Source organism: Phoxinus phoxinus, assembly GCF_949152265.1.
Source record: "Phoxinus phoxinus genome assembly, chromosome: 17".
NCBI classification, from domain to species: domain Eukaryota; kingdom Metazoa; phylum Chordata; class Actinopteri; order Cypriniformes; family Leuciscidae; genus Phoxinus; species Phoxinus phoxinus.
In genome coordinates this window covers 29,843,326-29,861,997 of record NC_136892.1, presented here as the reverse complement: position 1 = coordinate 29,861,997, position 18,672 = coordinate 29,843,326, and the positions used below count along the sequence as shown (strand labels likewise).

General features: G+C 35.2%; 2 protein-coding genes across 11 annotated transcripts in view; one reads left to right on the top strand and one right to left on the bottom strand.

Annotated features, from left to right (window-relative positions):
* The window catches only part of rapgef1b (Rap guanine nucleotide exchange factor (GEF) 1b), a 53,792-nt gene extending 35,386 nt beyond the window's left edge, over nt 1-18,406 (top strand). For 4 of the 10 annotated variants that reach the window (XM_079586367.1, XM_079586363.1, XM_079586365.1 and 1 more), the window contains 16 exons: nt 227-382; nt 2,426-2,578; nt 6,942-7,028; nt 7,107-7,192; nt 7,270-7,366; nt 8,947-9,022; nt 9,196-9,280; nt 9,367-9,459; nt 11,379-11,564; nt 11,641-11,725; nt 11,814-11,908; nt 13,144-13,222; nt 13,305-13,406; nt 13,531-13,628; nt 14,354-14,482; nt 16,537-18,406. In XM_079586367.1, the coding sequence (XP_079442493.1) occupies nt 227-382; nt 2,426-2,578; nt 6,942-7,028; nt 7,107-7,192; nt 7,270-7,366; nt 8,947-9,022; nt 9,196-9,280; nt 9,367-9,459; nt 11,379-11,564; nt 11,641-11,725; nt 11,814-11,908; nt 13,144-13,222; nt 13,305-13,406; nt 13,531-13,628; nt 14,354-14,482; nt 16,537-16,687 (1,758 nt within the window). In that variant the 3' untranslated portion in view covers nt 16,688-18,406. Of the gene's footprint in view, nt 1-226; nt 383-2,425; nt 2,579-6,941; nt 7,029-7,106; nt 7,193-7,269; nt 7,367-8,946; nt 9,023-9,195; nt 9,284-9,366; nt 9,460-11,378; nt 11,565-11,640; nt 11,726-11,813; nt 11,909-13,143; nt 13,223-13,304; nt 13,407-13,530; nt 13,629-14,353; nt 14,483-16,536 lie in introns of all 10 variants that reach the window. The other 6 variants (XM_079586366.1, XM_079586360.1, XM_079586364.1 and 3 more) reach the window with 4 other exon arrangements.
* Nucleotides 1-18,672, bottom strand: part of dnlz (DNL-type zinc finger) — a 242,196-nt gene that overhangs the window by 211,707 nt on the left and 11,817 nt on the right. The window lies entirely within an intron of this gene.

Here is an 18,672-nt window from a genome sequence, read left to right as displayed (position 1 = left end):
CTTATTAGGTTAAATTTAGATTATTTATTAAAACTGTTATGTTATATATATATACTTACTGTATATACACACACAAACACATGTTGCCTTTATACCAGCTTCTACTTTTTTTCCAGCTGAGTTAATATAACTCTCTTTGCTTTTCTTTCTTTTTAACCTGATTATTTCTTCTTTTCTTTCCTCTGTCTCTCTTCTTCCCGTTCAATGTTTCTGTCTTGTGCTCTAGGCCTCCTATACCTGTCCTTCTTCATCCTCCTCTTCCTCTTTTTCAATTCTCCCTCCTCCTGCTGGGCTTCTGGAGGAGGCGGAGCCTGCTCTTGGTCTCAGCCTATCAGTGTCTAACTCCTTCCTCAGTGGCCACGCCTCTTTGACCACACCTGTGGTGAGTGAGCAGTTTAGGAGTGGAGTGAAAAGGACTTTTTTTTCTCTGTTTCAAAATTTTAAGAAGAAGTGTGTTAAGTATTTCAGGGCTAGTATTTAATAATAAAATTAATTAATATATACACAGAATACAACACGTTTCATGAATGAAGCCTATTATACTCTTTGTACGTCTGTATCCAGTGTGTTCTGGTCATTGTGTGTGTGGTTTCGGCACACATGTGCTCTTCATATGGTTTTGTCATCATTTTTAACATGTCTCCCTGGGGTGGTTATTAAACCGCTGTTCAGATGTGACTTAAAGATTATTTATGGAGTTTGCGCGTCCACTTTGCCCTTTTGGGTTTTATTTGGTGACTTTTGGAACCAGAAGCAAAGCTGAATTAAAGTTTAAGTCTAAAATCTTATCTAATCTTAATTTATCTGATTATCTGGGTTTATGGTTTAAATCCATGGCTTATCAAAATGCTGTTTAATCTTCATGTAGCATTAAAACTAAGATCACGGGTACATTATTTCACTGAATATCTCTGGCCTCCAGTTGCATTGGATTTCACGAATACCTTCTAGTGCTTTATTATTAGACACTTTAAATTTACTTTTGCTCATTGCATCAAAAGTGGCTCGTGTAGTCAGTTTTGATTGGCATAAATTTGGCCCATGTTTTGTACACAAAAAAAGTGAATTATTTAATATATTTTAATTTTATCTCTAGAAGTTTTTTATTAGTCTTGACATTTAGAATGTCATTTTTTTTAAAATCAATTGTCATTGATTTTATCAGATATTTTCAGCAATGCGTCTAAGATTCATGTATCTCACGATAGCTTATGAAGAGTTGCGATATTTTGTCTACAATTTCAGATTCTACTGTTGATAGTACCATTCAAAGAAAAAAAATTATATACGACCATACATGACATGTTTCTAGCATCAAATTTTTCTGTCCTTACTGAAAGTGTGTGTGTGTGTGTGTGTGTGTGTGTTTATATAAAAGTGCTGAAAGAGTCTGTTATTGCTAGTGTTATTGTTGTTTACTAAAACTATTAAAAGTAATTTTTTTATCGAAAAAGCTAAAATAAATGAATAAATTATAAATATATAAGTTGAAGTTAAAGTACTAAAGTTACTGAATCTGAAATAAATATAAATTTAAGATAATTAAAATTATTGAACAAAAAAAATCTAATTTGACATAAGCACAAAATAACTAAAACTGAAAATTAAAATGGAAACTGAAAATATAAAAATAAAAGCTAACTCAAAATGTTAGTAAATACTACACTAGTTGTTACTGAGCAAGCTGTTATTTGGAGTGTTTCTCCCTAGTGATGAGTCTTTTTAACTAGTTTGTCATGGTAACGGAATCTGGGAATTGTTGTGGAATGTTCTGTGCTCTTGACCCCTGACCTTAGAGGTCAGAGAAGAAGCAATATGATGTTTATGTGTGTGAGTGTGTGCCTAAGGAAAGACTGAACCATTTCGTTCAGTAAAGTGTGTGTGTGTGTGTGTGTGTGTGTGTGTGTGTGTGAGGCTCCATATGTATCCCCCCCCCCCCCTCTCTCTATCTCTTTTCCTCACTCCCTCCTCTGAGTCTCCGTGGAATGCTTACATTCCAGAATGTCACAGATGGAGTAGAATGGGGGAAGCTCTTCCCGATCTCTCCGGGAAACATGTTGGACCATGTTTGTTGAGCTGTGTGTGTGTGTGTGTGTGTGTGTGATGGGATGAATTGGAATGTTGTTGCTGGTGTTCCAGGCGAGTCCCTGCAGGTGTTTTAATCCCTCTAAGCAACATCCGGAAGTCCCGCCAGGATTTGACTTGTCCAGCGTTGTGTTGTGTTGTGTTGTCTGATAGAGTTTGTTCTCTCTTTAGTGGGTGGTTACTAATTTAGAAACTCGCTGTCCTGCTATTTTACACAGAACAGAACACATTTCCATCTCCGTTCTCCTGTCTTTTCCCTTCTTTTCAGATTTATTCCAAATACTTCCTCTGATTCCATCTTTCCTCTCCCATTTCTTCTGTTTTCTTCTGTTTCCACCAGTCGCTGAGTTCTGACCCGGTTGGCTTGACCAATGCCGGCAGAGCTCTAGATGGAGGTGGTGTCTCTAACGGGTCCTTGACCAGCTCTCTGGTCTCTCTGGCCGTCTGTCTTCCTTCTGAGTCTTCTCTTTCTGACTCGCTTCTTACCTCCGCGGTAAACACACCAGACACACACACACACACACACACACTTACTCAAGAACACACACTTACTCAAGAGCACACACACACACACACACACACTCAAGAACACACACACTCAAGAACACACACACACTCAAGAACACACACACACACACACTCAAGAACACACACTCAAGAACACACACACACACACTCAAGAACACACACACACACACACACTCAAGAACACACACTCAAGAACACACACACACACACTCAAGAACACACACACACACACACACACACTCAAGAACACACACACACACTCAAGAACACACGCACACACTTACTCAAGAGCACACACACACACTCATTTCAGTAATTATCGGAATATGGGCTTTTATTGTTTTAAAATAAAGCAAATTATAATAACTTAACTTAGTCCTTAATAACCATGTCTTTGCATTTCTAACTAAAAATAAAACCGTTATTTATTAACTATTTTGGTAACGCTTTACGTAAAGCCTTTATGTATAATATAAAAGCCATTAATAATGTCTTGTTATGCACCTTACAATACATTGTATGATCTTGTGAATAATTATAACCACCGTTCTGATACTTATCTATTCATTGTTACGGCTTTATAAAGTTACATTCTTCAAAACACATTACCAATTTCAGATTTAACAAATAATCTATGAATATATATTGTGCATTTTAACTTGGGTTGCGATTATTTATAAAAAGATATAATGCATTATAACATACATTATGAATACATTTACAATGCGTAATACATGAAGGCTTTATGTAAAGTGTGTCCACTATTTCTTCCACTTAAGACGTCCCTAAAAGGAGGTGCAGGTTTGTCTGAAAAGCATAGATATTTTATAAACACACATGAAAAATTATACTTTATCTTAGTCATTATATGCACTTCCTTGTGAGTGTTTTTTTTGTTGTTGTAAAAAATAACCAAAAAAAAGCATTATGCAAGAATGTTACATTAAAATATTGTAAATGTGTGTGCATCGATGCCATCTAGTGGTGAACATATTCTAAATGAAATTTCTGTGTCTTATAGTCTTAAACTTTCACTCAAGTTTTCTGTTTTCTGTAAAAATTTTAAATTCTGTCAAGTTTTCTGAGTGAAAAAGATAGGTGTGCTATTGCGTTTTGAAACAGATTGGACAATTTTCACATGTGGGAAAATAAAATGGGGTCCTGGGCAGTGTTATTTTGATATTAATATACTATTATAGTTTCTGTTAATATTTTGGATTAGATTCTATTTTTCTGTTTTCATTTTATGTTAGTCATTGTGTTGTTGTTTTTCTTAATTTTTTGCTAGTTTTGAATACATTAATAAAAACTATATCTATATAGTTTCAGTTTTTTTCCAGAGCCCCTAAACTTACGGGACATGATGATGGAAAAATTATGAGATGGGAGGAAAAATGATATTTCAATGCTCTTGGGTTCTTGTGCAAAAGTTTTGCGTTCCCCTGAGAAAACTTGTGTTTGTGTTTTGCGAATGTTTTTTCCCTCCATTCTCATATTTTTTCCATTACCATGTCCCTTTAGGGTTCTGGAAGTCTTAGTTAATTTAGTACTTAGAGAAATATTGCCTTTGCCACTAACTGCGATGAAATAAGTTTTTTTTTCAGCTGTATGTTTATTTTATTTCAAGTAATGTAAATGGCTAAATGCCTTTTTGTATACATTTAGTTTTAGGGAACGTTTACACGACGACAGTGGTGTCACACGGATCCGTGAAAATTACAGAAACGCTGTATTATTCATGCCAGGCCAGTAGTAGCGATGTCACTTTTTAAAGAAACACTACTCGCCGATAGAGAGCCTAAGTCCCGCCCCTCCGCTTCCGGCTCATGGGACCTTATTTCGGATCAAATATGTATGGTAGTCAATGGCGAGAGACAACTTATCTTTTTATTCCGTCCGAACTGTGCCCTGAATTACACATATGATGTTTGTCAATTTAAAAGATAATTATGAAAGTCAAGAAAGTCGCAGTTTGTCATAAAACAGAAGAGTAACGTTTAGTTTTATGTGAAAATCGCTCGATGAACTACATCTCTCGTCTCGCACTATACGTCACCGTTGCTCGTGTGTGTGCAGTCTGGTACAACACACTCCGGCATTACGGCGTAACGTTACGATTATAACGTAAGACTATAGAAAACATGACAGACGTTAGCTTCAGTAAAGTTAGCTTCAGTAGAGTTAGCTTCAGTAAAGTTATCTTCAGTAAAGTTAGCTTCAGTAAAGTTAGCTTCAGTAGAGTTATCTTCAGTAAAGTTATCTTCAGTAAAGTTATCTTCAGTAAAGTTAGCTTCTGTAAAGTTAGCTTCAGTAAAGTTAGCTTCAGTAAAGTTAGCTTCAGTAAAGTTATCTTCAGTAAAGTTATCTTCAGTAAAGTTAGCTTCTGTAAAGTTAGCTTCAGTAAAGTTAGCTTCAGTAAAGTTAACTTCAGTAAAGTTAGCTTCAGTAAAGTTATCTTCAGTAAAGTTATCTTCAGTAAAGTTAGCTTCTGTAAAGTTAGCTTCAGTAAAGTTAGCTTCAGTAAAGTTAGCTTCAGTAGAGTTATCTTCAGTAAAGTTCTCTTCAGTAAAGTTAGCTTCAGTAAAGTTAGCTTCAGTAAAGTTAGCTTCAGTAAAGTTAGCTTCAGTAAAGTTAGCTTCAGTAAAGTTAGCTTCAGTAAAGTTCTCTTCAGTAAAGTTAGCTTCAGTAAAGTTAGCTTCTGTAAAGTTAGCTTCAGTAAAGTTAGCTTCAGTAGAGTTAGCTTCAGTAGAGTTATCTTCAGTAAAGTTATCTTCAGTAAAGTTAGCTTCAGTAAAGTTAGCTTCAGTAAAGTTAGCTTCAGTAAAGTTAGCTTCAGTAAAGTTAGCTTCAGTAAAGTTAGCTTCTGTAAAGTTAGCTTCAGTAAAGTTAGCTTCAGTAGAGTTAGCTTCAGTAGAGTTATCTTCAGTAAAGTTATCTTCAGTAAAGTTAGCTTCTGTAAAGTTAGCTTCAGTAAAGTTAGCTTCAGTAGAGTTAGCTTCAGTAGAGTTAGCTTCAGTAGAGTTATCTTCAGTAAAGTTAGCTTCAGTAAAGTTAGCTTCAGTAAAGTTAGCTTCAGTAAAGTTAGCTTCAGTAAAGTTAGCTTCAGTAAAGTTAGCTTCAGTAAAGTTCTCTTCAGTAAAGTTAGCTTCAGTAAAGTTAGCTTCAGTAAAGTTATCTTCAGTAAAGTTATCTTCAGTAAAGTTCTCTTCAGTAAAGCTATCTTCAGTAAAGTTAGCTTCAGTAAAGTTATCTTCAGTAAAGTTAGCTTCAGTAAAGTTAGCTTCAGTAGAGTTAGCTTCAGTAAAGTTAGCTTCAGTAGAGTTAGCTTCAGTAAAGTTAGCTTCAGTAAAGTTATCTTCAGTAGAGTTAGCTTCAGTAAAGTTATCTTCAGTAAAGTTAGCTTCAGTAAAGTTAGCTTCAGTAAAGTTAGCTTCAGTAAAGTTAGCTTCAGTAAAGTTAGCTTCAGTAAAGTTAGCTTCATTCATTGAGAGAAAAGGTCACGTGCACCTTTTGGGTTTGTAGTCTTTGTAATTACGTATTTTCACAGTCTTATACCTCAACAGTTTTACATCAAACTGCGACTTTCTTGACTTTAAAATGTATCTTTTAAATTGACAAACATAATATGTGTAATTCAGGGCACAGTTCAGACGAGATCAAAATATTTGTTTTCTCTCGCCATTGACTACCATACAATATTTTCCTGAAATAAGGTCCGATGCTGCCGGTCCACCGGAAGGGGCGGGACTTCGGCTCTCTGAACACATAATACTCATGCGCATGATGTCACCGTTTTCACAAATCCGTGTTTTTGTAGTTTACACTGAGACAGGAACGGTATTGTTTTATAATAAAAAACTTTCACTTTGAACCCCGTTTTCAAAAGTTTGTGTGTTTTTAGGGCCCCTTACAGTTTTTAGTAAAAAGCAGTCTCATCTAAACGGGTACAATTTAAAATAAAAAATTTAAATAAGTTAATAATAATAATAATAATCCTGGTCCTGAGTCGTATCCAGAGACCAGAATATCATAAGCAACCATCCTTAGTGTAGTGGCAGCACTTTTGCATGGAAAATCTAATTTCCTTAGGAAATATAAACTTGTTTATTTATTTTGTGCATTTAGTGGTATTTAGTTTTTAAATAAAAAAAACATTTTTTTTTGCTATTCCAAGTTATAAACTATTTCGTCGGGTAGAAATGGGGGGATATCTTTACTGTGTGTCGTCAGACAAACCATGAGGAGCTTAAACGATGTGTGTATGAAGGTGAATCTTCTTCGCCTGCCGGTCCCAGTTGTGACGTTTGTCCCTGTTGTTTTTGCTGTAGAGTGAAAGTGTTGATGAAGGTGGCGAGGGAGAGTATGTGAACCTGTACTCGTCCACACAGGCTAACGGAGACAACACACACCGCACTGTAAGTGCCCATGTGTGTCATTGTGTTAAGGTGTGTGTGTGTGTGTTTGGAGTGTAATTATATTGTTTAATTCTTCAGGACACCTCTTCATGTGACGATGGGCTTCAGGACCACACCCCTCACATACCCACGTCCAATAGCAAGGAAGCATTGTCTAAGGACAGGTATGAAATCAAGTGTGTGTGTGCTTGTGTGTTGTGAGATGTGTAGATATTTGTGTAATGTTTTTTCTCGCTCACAGGCCGAAAGAACCCAGTCATGGTCAGATAGATGATGTTGATGAATTATCCCTCATTGATCATAATGACATTATGGACCGCATCACGCTCAAAGCAGAGGTAATAATAATGCTCTTTCATAGAGTTTCATAAAGCGTTCATGAGCTGTACAAAACCTTTATTAAACATCTTAAAACTAAAGCCAGGAGCAATGAAAACCTGGAAATATTAGGATTGATTGATTGGTTGATTGATTGATTGATTGATTGATTGATTGATTGATTGATTGATTGATTGATTGATTGATTGCATTTACTTTTGCATTTGCATTTGCATTTGTGCATTTATTTTTCTTTCTTTAATTTTCTCATTTTTATGTATAATTCTTTTTTTGTCTATATAGTTTTTATTACGTTTAAGTTTTTAAGTTTAAGTTTTGTTTTAGTTCATTTGATTTGCCTTAAAAAATTGAAATTATATATAATTCTGTTAATATTTATTTTATTTCAAGTAATGTAACTTATTTATGGTTTTAGTTAACAATAATAACCCTGCTCCTGGGTCAAAATTAATAATAATAAAGTCATAGAAGTTCTTTAAAGATTTTTTTTCTCTACTATTCCAAGTTATAAACCATTTTGTCGGGTAGAAATGGGGGGAATGTCTTTAAAATGTCAAAACTCCTCATCCATTAGCGAGTGATAAGTCATGGAAATGAATGTAAAAAGGCTGGGAACTCTGAAAAATAGTTTGGCATTAAATTAGTAGTTACTTAACAGATAATAAAACTGTAGAAGTACAAATGGTATGTAACTAGAAAATCAGATAAACATAATTTACAAACTATTGCTGCACAATTCTGGATAAATTGAGAATCGCATTTTTTGTTGTTGTTTAAAATACAGGATTGTGAATTAACAAATAAACAAAATAGCATGTAATTTACAAGAGGTTCTGACAAAATGTCAATTGCTACAGTGTATTTAATATTAACATTAATTTGATCATAAAATCATATAAAAAAAGGTTTGAATGAATGATTCAGTGAATCACTCAAAGACTTCACTTGCTTCATTACTGGATAAATCAGCGTTTTTGAACAAATCTGTGTTTGATTGAATAATTTTAACAGTCACTTATCGCCATTGTCATTGATACAATCGTTATTTGAAGTGTCGAGTTACTTTAAAAAGGGCATTTACTACATTTTGATCGCTACTGTAGACATCAGTGTTCATATCTGAACTATAAACCTTTTTATCCAATTCAGTGATCATCTGAATTATTATAACACAGAAATAATGAGACTGTGTGGTTGAAAATACTGAAGCAGTTTCATACATGCTGTCTCTGGATCAGAACACAGATCTGAATGAACCGCTGTGATCGTGCTTCTCAAAAATATGTGAATATATAGACATAAAATATTGTTTTAAGTAAAAATATGTTTCATAATAGGTGAAGAAAGAGGAATCAAGACATTAAACTAGCTGGAAATCTTTAGCATGCATGTATTTGTGTTTTTGACAAGGTCGGAACTGGAGTGTATTGCCTCTAGTGTTTGGAGAGTAATTCTGTAGTGGTCTAAAACACACACACACACACACACACACACACACACACACCGTCAGCTGGTGCAGTGCCACGAGCTGAGCTGGACTTCAGTGAGCTGCAGTAATAACTCTCTCTCTCTCTGACAGAATGATGATGGTCCTGATGTGAGAGCCGGTTCTGGTGATATTCTGTTAGTTCACGCTACAGAAACCGACCGCAAAGGTAATCACAATCGTCTCCATATGAAGATTGTTCAGTATTATGCGTGTGTGTGTGTGTGTGTATATGTGATGTTATCTGTTATAGTTTGCATTTAGCATGTGTGTTAGATTCCTACAGTATCTGTGTGTGTATATCGTGAGTGTATTTGAACTATATTCCTCTGCTTGTTGTAGATCTGGTGTTGTACTGTGAGGCTTTTCTCACCACCTACAGAACCTTCATAACACCCGAAGACCTCATTAAAAAACTTCACCACAGATATCCTTTCAATCGCATGATCTGTTAGCAGCAGAGCAGGCAGTCTGCATATATGTGTGTGTGTGTGTTTCTTAACTCCGCTGCACATACACACGCTTCTGTCACAGTCCGGACACCTTCAAGAAGCGTGTCAGTAAAAACACGTTCTTCGTGCTGGTGAGAGTCGTGGATGAACTCTGGTGAGTAAATGCATTGTTTTACACATGGATCAAGCTACACAACAGACTACTCACAAAAGGTTGATAACTATGTTGAAGCTATTTAAGAGGAATATATGTTTTTAAATTTATTATACCTTTTTTTTTTGGTCAAAGCAGTATTATATCTGCCACAAACACAGTTGGGGACTTTCAGAATCGAAGCAGCAAAACTGTTTTTAGGTTTTAGTTTACACGTGGACGGCTTTTTTCATAAACAGACATTTCACGCCTCTCCGTTTTCAAAAATAACATCGTGCACACCTGTCAGTTTTCAGAAACGTGTTCGTTTTAGGGCTGCATAACGATTAATCGCAACAATTATCAATGTTGAAATTATTGCTGCTTGCTTAATATTTTTATGGAAACTGTGAGTTACTGTTTTCAACATTGATAATGATGTTTCTTGAGCATCAAATCATCATATTAGAATGATTTCTGAAGGATCATATAAATAAAAGTTTTTGTTTACATCATATATGTGTGTGTACTGTGTATAATAATTATGTATATATAAATACACAAACATGCATCGCATGTATAATTTTAAGAAAAAAATCTATTTATATATTAAGTATTTATAATTATATATAATATAAATTATATTTAAATATAAAAATGTATATAAACATGTAAATATTTTTTAAATATATACATGCATGTGTGTGTTTTTAAATACATAATTATTTTACACAGTACACACACATATATGATGTAAACAAAAACTTTTATTCTGCAAACGAGAAGCTCAAGCCCACGTTAGCCAATCAGACTCCCGAAAATAGTCTCATACTGTAACGTCGGCTGCCTAAAACTCAGTTTTTCTCAGTTTACATGCAAACGTGCAAACAAAGTTTCCCAAAATCTCCACTCTGGCCAGAGATTTTAGAAAGAAACGTTTTCAGAGGCGAATTCTCCGTTTGCGTGTAAACGAAGTGCACAAACGAAGGGAAATGTCTCCGTTTTTCAAAATAACCATGTACGTGTAAGCGGGGCCTTAGCGTTGATGATAATGAGAAATGTTTCTTACATTTATTCAAGGAACGGTTTATTCGTTTCATTTATTTTATTTATAGCGCACAATTAAAACAACGTAATTTTGACCGATGTGCTGTACAGTCACACAATAAAATGACATCAATAAAATGTGCTTTCAGACAAAACAATGACCAACAAACCTTCTTGCCAAGTAACCGACTGAACCAAACGACTACAAACCGACTAATTCTAGCAAATGTAATTTCAAGTTTCGTTTAAAATAACTTAAAGGAGCAAGTCTAAGATGTAAAGGTACATTATGCACGATCACCACTCAATTTCAATCTTGATCAAATGATTAATGGATTAATTAATTGAGACATTACTCAGTAATGTTCCCATATGTTTCTTCTTGTGTCTTTAGTTTGCAGCGAAATAATATTGATAAGGCTTTTTTTAATTGAATAGCTAATTGGCGAATACACTTATTTAATATATTTATAATTAAATATAATCTTCTGCTCATCAAGGCTGCATTTATTTGATCAAAGATACAGTAAAAATTGTAATATTATGAATCATTATTACAATTTAAAATAACTGTTTTCTACATGAATATATAGTAAAATGTAATTTATTCCTGTGAGCAAAAGCTGAATTTTCAGCATCATTACTCCAGTCTTCAGTGTCACATGATCCTTCAGAAATCATTCTGATATGATGATTTGTGCTCAAGAAACATTTACTATTATTATCAATGTTGAAAATGGAATATTTGTGGAAACCATGAATAGAAAGTTCAAAAGAACGGTATTTATTTGACTGTCCATGCTGAATAAAGGTGTTAATTGCTGACCCCAAACGTTTGATTGGTATTGAGCGTGTGACTGGCTGTTCTCTCCATCATGTGATCTGCGTGTCAGTCTGGTGGAGTTGACCGAGGACATCCTGCGGCAGTTGATGGATCTGGTGTTTCGGCTGGTCTGCAACGGGGAGCTGAGTCTGGCGAGGGTCCTGCGAAAGAACATCCTGGATAAAGTGGAACAGAAGCGGCTCCTGCGGCACGTGCACACGCTCAAGCCTCTCGCCGCGCGGGGCGTCTCTGCCAGGTAAAGGTCAGGGGTCATCGGGTGTGTTCTCGTCTTTGCATGTTTGTTTCGTGCTTAATCGGCTCTTTCTCCGAAGGCCCGGCACGCTGCATGATTTCCGCAGTCATGAGATCGCCGATCAGCTGACGTTGCTGGACGCAGAACTTTTCTACAAGATCGAGGTGACAAACACAGACTGTTTTCTTTTTTTATGTGATAATGAAATGTAAAAAGTGATGCACAATAACCTGTTGTCATCTCTGTGTCCAGATTCCTGAGGTGCTGCTTTGGGCAAAGGAACAGAACGAAGAGAAAAGTCCAAATCTGACCCAGTTTACAGAGCACTTTAACAACATGAGCTACTGGTACATATTTACTGATACCCACTACACCCCCAGTGTGACACATGTTCCCTATATGTGCATCAAGGGCGCTGTGATTTCTGCCATGGTCAAATCATAATGGCAGGATTGTAGAATCCAGTCTTAAAAATGAAATTTACAGTATTACGTGGAATGTCACAGATTTGGGACATTTTGGATAAATAAATCAAGGGCTGAACAATTAATCAAATCATAATCTCTACTACTGTTTGTGAAAACTAAAGCACAAAAGACTAAATATAAGGTCTACACACTTTTTACTTCATTGTTTTAATTTTAACAGTAAACCGAATTTTGTAAGCTTTTTTTTGTTTGTTTTTTGCTTTTTTTTGTGCTTTTGTCATTTTTATTATTTTTTTATATTTCTATTTATCTATAATTTATTTATCAAATATGAAGTCTGCACACTTTTACTTCCATGTTTTAATTCTAACAGTAAACTGAATTTAAAAAAATCCTTTATATACTATTTTAGTATTTGGAATAAGCTTTTATTTTCTTATTTTCAGTTTTTATTTTAGTTTTAGTCATTTGTATTGTGCTTTTGTCAATTTTATTATTTCTCTTTATCTCTAATTTAGTCTAATCACTTTTACTTCCATGTTTTAATTTTAACAGTAAATAGATTTTTTTGTAGAAAAAAATATTATTGATATACTATTATAGTATTAATCAGTATTTTGAATATGCTTTTATTTAAAAAAAAAAAGGTTTTAGTTATTTTTTGTGTTTTTGTAATTTATATATTTCTATTTATCTCTAATTTATTTATAAAATATGAAGTCTACTCTGCACACTATTACTTCCTCATTTTAATTTGAACAGTAAACGGAATTTAAAACAATAAAATATAATTTTTTGGGGGGGGGATTCTGAATAATTTCCCAAAACAGCATTCTGGACTCTAAATGGCTGGGTTTACACACAATTTACCAACAAGGAAAGTTGTGTAACAGTTCCCAGGCTTATCCAAGGAGCACTTCTGAGAAAAAAACGATGGTTTAAATGTAATGCAAAAACTGTGGATGTAAATTCGACATGTTGTTGAGATGCTAGTTTTCCTGTATCTAGCCTGAATTAGCTTTGCATGTATGAAGATCGCCTTAAATCTGGCTATGGTTGACTGCCTGCACACTATAACCCTGTATACTACACCCTCATGCCCTACATATTCCCCATACTCACTCAGTATTTGTGTGATTCCTCCTGTCCACTAGGGTGCGCTCTATAATCATCCAGCAGGAGAAAGCTCAGGACAGAGAGAAACTGCTGCTCAAATTCATCAAAATCATGAAGGTAAACCACAGTTGACTAGAGTAACACGCACATACATGAACACTTCCTCTACTGTGATTTAATGTTTTCATCTGGTCCGTAGCACTTGCGGAAACTGAATAACTTCAACTCTTATTTGGCGATTCTCTCGGCGCTGGACTCTGCACCAATCAGACGCCTGGAATGGCAGAAACAGACGTCTGAGGTCAGTCACACAAACTGATTAAAGTCTACACGTCCTCCTCACTGCTAAAGTTAGCATAACTGAAGAAAATCATTCAATAAAAGCAGATGATCTTATTTGTCTCCCTTTCCCTGTGTTTTCCCAGGGCTTGGAGGAGTACTGCACTTTGATTGACAGTTCGTCATCTTTCCGAGCGTACAGAGCAGCTCTAGCCGAAGTGGAGCCTCCATGTATTCCCTACCTGTGAGTGTGTGTGTGAAACAAAACTATAGTTAGAAAATGAACTGGAATGGAATAAAGCAAATGAATAATTTGATGCTCATTAAAGTCTTCCCTCTCAGCCTCAAGAACGCTTATCACAGCATTTTTTGAGAGTTAGAAAAGCAGGTTATGAGGTTCATGACATTAAATTTTGACCTGCATAGTAAAAAAAAAAATATTTTTATATACACTATTATTATAGAGTGTATTAATTAACATGTTGAATTGGCTTTTATTCTTATATTTTCAGTATTTAATTTAATTTAGTACTTTTGTTTTGTGCTTTTGTCATTTTATTAGTTTTCATATTTCTTATTTAGCTTTCATCTATTTTTAATTTCAGTTAATTTGTTATTCAGTTCATTTTATTTCAACCTATTTATTTCTGTTAGTTTCTGAGGGAACATTTCTGTTTTTTGTTTGTTCAAGTATATGTTTTCTATTTAATATTTATTCTTGAAGCTTGATTTTAATTACCAAATATTTTGGTTTGTAGTTAACAATTTTCTATGCATCTGCTGAATTCAACAAAAAAATATTATTATTAGGTAATTTCATCGCTAAAACTAAAATTATATTCCAAGCAAATAAAAAACAAAGTAATATTTGAATGCAAAAATATGCAAAACTCTATTAATCTGGGTGTAGTAGTTGTGTAGTATGTAATGTAGTAGTTTTGCTAATAATGTTTTTTTGTTCCCTGACAGGGGTTTGATCCTACAGGACCTGACGTTTGTTCACCTCGGAAACCCGGATTTTATTGAGGGTAAAGTGAATTTCTCCAAGCGCTGGCAGCAGTTCAACATTCTGGACAGCATGAGACGCTTCCAGCAAGTGTGAGTAAAGCGCTGACGTCTGATTACAGTCCAGTCTGGCCTACACTTCATAATAACACACTTACAATAAAGCAATGAGACATTTTTATGGAAGCCCATTTGTGCCAAAAATGAAAATTCTGTCATAATTACCTCACCCTCAATTTGTCCCAAACCTGCATGAGTTTCTTCTTCTGAACCAAAGGTGTCAAGTTACTTTTTTACCTTACTTAAGAAGAAATTTTGGGTATCTATACTTTACTGGAGTCATTATTTTTCAGTCGACTTTTTAGTTCTACTCCTTACATTTTCACGCTCCTTTTACTCCTTACATTCCTCGTTACTCCTAATTCATTATGGTTTGTTTTCATTCCGGCTTGTTATCGTTCAAAAAAAAAAATGTTTAATCGCGCCATCCGGATAGAGTGAATTTGATTGTGGTTGGATGAGAAGTATAAACATACCATTCCGACACCCTATTGGTGATGACACATGACACGAGTCACGTCACACTCCAGCAAGGACAAAGCCAGCGTTAGGGTCGCTACTATAATAACACGGCCTAAGCTTTTGTCCTTAATGCCATTTTTTTCTTTACATTAATTTTACTTTTATACTTTAAGTAGTGTAAGGTTGAAAATAATCCAAGATTATTTCCAACCAACAAAGACACTTGCTTTTCTCTCAGACATTTCCAGCACAGCAGTGCTAAGACTGATGTGGGCCTGTAGGCCAAAGCTTTTGGACAATGGGGGAAATTGCGATGGTCTGATTGGTCGGTTTGAATGTCTCACATCTGGGTGCTAGTGACATGGTCGAGGGAGAAATGACAAAACAGGACTGCAAATGTTCTTCTGTCTCTTTGCTCTGGATGCTGGGCTGGTGTTGAGAGAGTCTCTCTCTCTCTTTCTCTCTATCTCTCTCTCTCTTTCTATTTCTCTCTCTCAGGTAACATTTTACATTTATGCTGGGTACAAATGGTTTAAATTCTCATTACATCCATGTTGTAACTATTTAAGTGTAAACATAACCTTATTACACATTGAACCTTTTTTAATTCATGGAGTCAGATTAAAACGAGATAATTGCATATGAGAACATGTGTCTTATTTAACCAAAATTCCTTTAAAACGCTGGAAAGACTTGAACACGCTCGTCCTTCACCGGCTGTTCGAGAAACCGGAAGTTGGGCCGAATAGCCGGCTTTTACAGTAGTTTTGAAACCAGTACTTTTACTTGAGCAAAATACTTCAACTTTGACAGAAGTCTTTTTAAACCCTCCTATCTATACTTCTACCTGAGTAATGAATGTGAATACTTTTGACACCTTAAAAGATGATATTTTGAAAAATGTTGGGAACCAGACAGTTGATGGACCACATTGACTTCCATAGGAGGAAGAAAATACAATAGAAGTCAATGGGTTTCCATCAACTGTCTGGTTCCCAACATTTTTCAAAACATCATCTTTTGTATTTATTTGATAAGTGATAAGATACTAAGTCATTGAGATAAGCTGAAATTGACAGTCATAATTGGCAGTTGAAATTACAACAACAACAAAAAAAAAAGCATGAGAGGTATCTCATAATTTTGACTCGCATAAGTTTTTTTTATCATCATTTGACTTTAACTGTCATTATGATATTAAAGATTATAAAACAATTATGACAGTCATGATTATGACATAAAAATTGGCAGTCATAATTATGATATAAAAAGTTGAAATTATAAGATACTTAGTCATTGAGATAAAAGTTGAAATTGACCAAAAAACAACTGACGACATGTGGCAAAGTCAAAATTATGACAAAAAACATAATTTTGACATAAAAAGTATCTCATAATTATGTCATTATGACAAAAAACAATTATGACAGTCATAATTATGATATAACTTAACAAAATTAGGATGTAAATTAGGACATAAAAAGTGTTTTTAATTTATAAAAATGTTTAGAAGGTTTATATTAATGCTATATTATTGTAGTATTCATTTCATATCTCAGTAGCCGATTTCACCACCAGTAACTGATGAGTTAAATTATTAATTTTTATCTCGATTGTCTTTGTAGGCACTACGAACTGAAACGAAACGAAGACATCGTCTCGTTCTTCAACGACTTCAGCGATCACCTGGCGGAGGAGGCGTTATGGGAACTCTCGCTCAAGATCAAACCACGAAACATCTCGCGGCGCAGGACAGAGCGAGAGGAGAAGACCTAGAGCCTCAGAGACGATATACACAGTGAGACCTGAACCTCCTGCAGAGCCTTGGGAACCCGCTGGGCCGAACCGAGACACGCAAGCTCCAATTTGCACCGATACACATTGGCAGTATTTTCCCTGACTTAAAAACTCACGAGGGGAATCCTAATTCAGTATCGATATACAAATATACAGATACGCACGCTCGAGAGGACCCGAACGCTGTGATATAAAGCAACTTTTTTATGTTTATGTGTGGGTGTACAGAAAGACACACTCTAAGAGGGCTTGGTTCATTTGATATTAATACACTCTGTGCCTGATGGAGTGAGTTCATGTTTGTTTGTCCTATTCGGACGTAACGTTTGGCCTTCCAAAGGTCAGTCACCTGATGATTCGCCCAGTCCACCGCTCAGACCATGTGATTGGGAAACGGGCAGACGTGTGCAATCTTATAACCGTATATAAGGAATATTCACTGATCTGTTCAAACTAATGTTTTGACGGACACGGCGAGTAATGTCTAAGTGGAATATAATAATTAGAAAATGGACGTTTGGACTCATTTTTCACGTCATCTTGCTATTTTGTTTTGTGTGTGACCATGTGCAAGTTTATTATAACTGTTTACCCCGTCGCAACGCCCATCGAATCCCACGAGAACGTGTGCGCTTTCTCCTTAAAACAAAACAACTTTTTATATGTACAATTTGCATTGACATTATTTTCACGACAAGTTTATTTTCATGTGCATTTCTTCCTCTTACCAATTTTCAATAGCTTGCACACTGCGAAATGCCAAAAATAAATCAATGTAAAGTGCATTTATAAGGTACAAACAAAATGGTAGTATTTGTACTGAATTTATGGTAATTTAATTTTAAAGGGAAAAATAGGTCGCATTCATCAAACACGAGCAGAACAAGTTTAAAAAATGCAAGTTGTTCGTAAAGCCTTTTATGCAATTTTTTCAGAAGTTTATGCAAGTTTATTCATTACATAAGTCGTTGCATTCAGTTCAATACATACTAAATGTTTTATAAACACATCAGAACAAAAAAAACATTTGTTCTGCTCATGCTTCATGAATGAGGCTTATGGGAAAAGGCTTGATATTCATGAAAATAGTGTCAAAATGTAAAAAAACTACCCTAATGGTCCCCGATAAAGGCTTTTTTTGTGCTTTTTTCAAAGTTAATTTATCATTTTTGATTATTGTCAAAGAGTGACCCGAACATTTGCAGACTGTGATGTCACAGAAAGGGGCGGGGCTCAGTTTGACGCCGTGCATGTGGATGATTTTGATTCTTTTGGGATGTGTATTATATTATGTTCTGTATAAATGTACATGTACAGTTGTGATGTATAATCTCCTATCATGTAGAGGGCAGTTACGAGGAAATATATTTTCAAACCAAATGAGTCGTGCACTAAAATAACTAACATTTATGAGGCAAAAAACGCAAGGACTGAATATGCTGTGATCTCTGGGCATCAGAGAGTGTGTGAGTGCGCAAGCGTGAGTGTGTGTGTGTGTGTGTGTGTGCGCGCGCATGTGTTTTTTTTACTGAACGTTGTTATTCACTTACGGGAGAAAGGAAGCTAAAAAGGCTTTCTTCAGTGTGTATTGTGTGGCGTCTTGAGATGTTGACGTTTACTGACTCCTGGGAATTTTTTTTCCTGTTACACCTTTAACATCCTGTATATTCAACCACCAATAAAACTGCTCTCTTTGTATTCTGTTTGTATTTTTACAACACTACATTTAGCACGTGTTTATAACTACAAAAAGTGCCACACCATTCCCATGTTTAATGGTTATATCGTGATATTCACTGTTCAGAAGGGGTCAGTAAGATTTAAACATTTTTAATTAATACTGTTATTCAGCAAATATGCATTAAATTGTTCAAAAGGGACAGTAAAGACATGTATAATATTAAAGAATGATTTCTGAAGGATCATGTGACTCAGTAGACTCGAGTAATGATGCTGAAAATTCA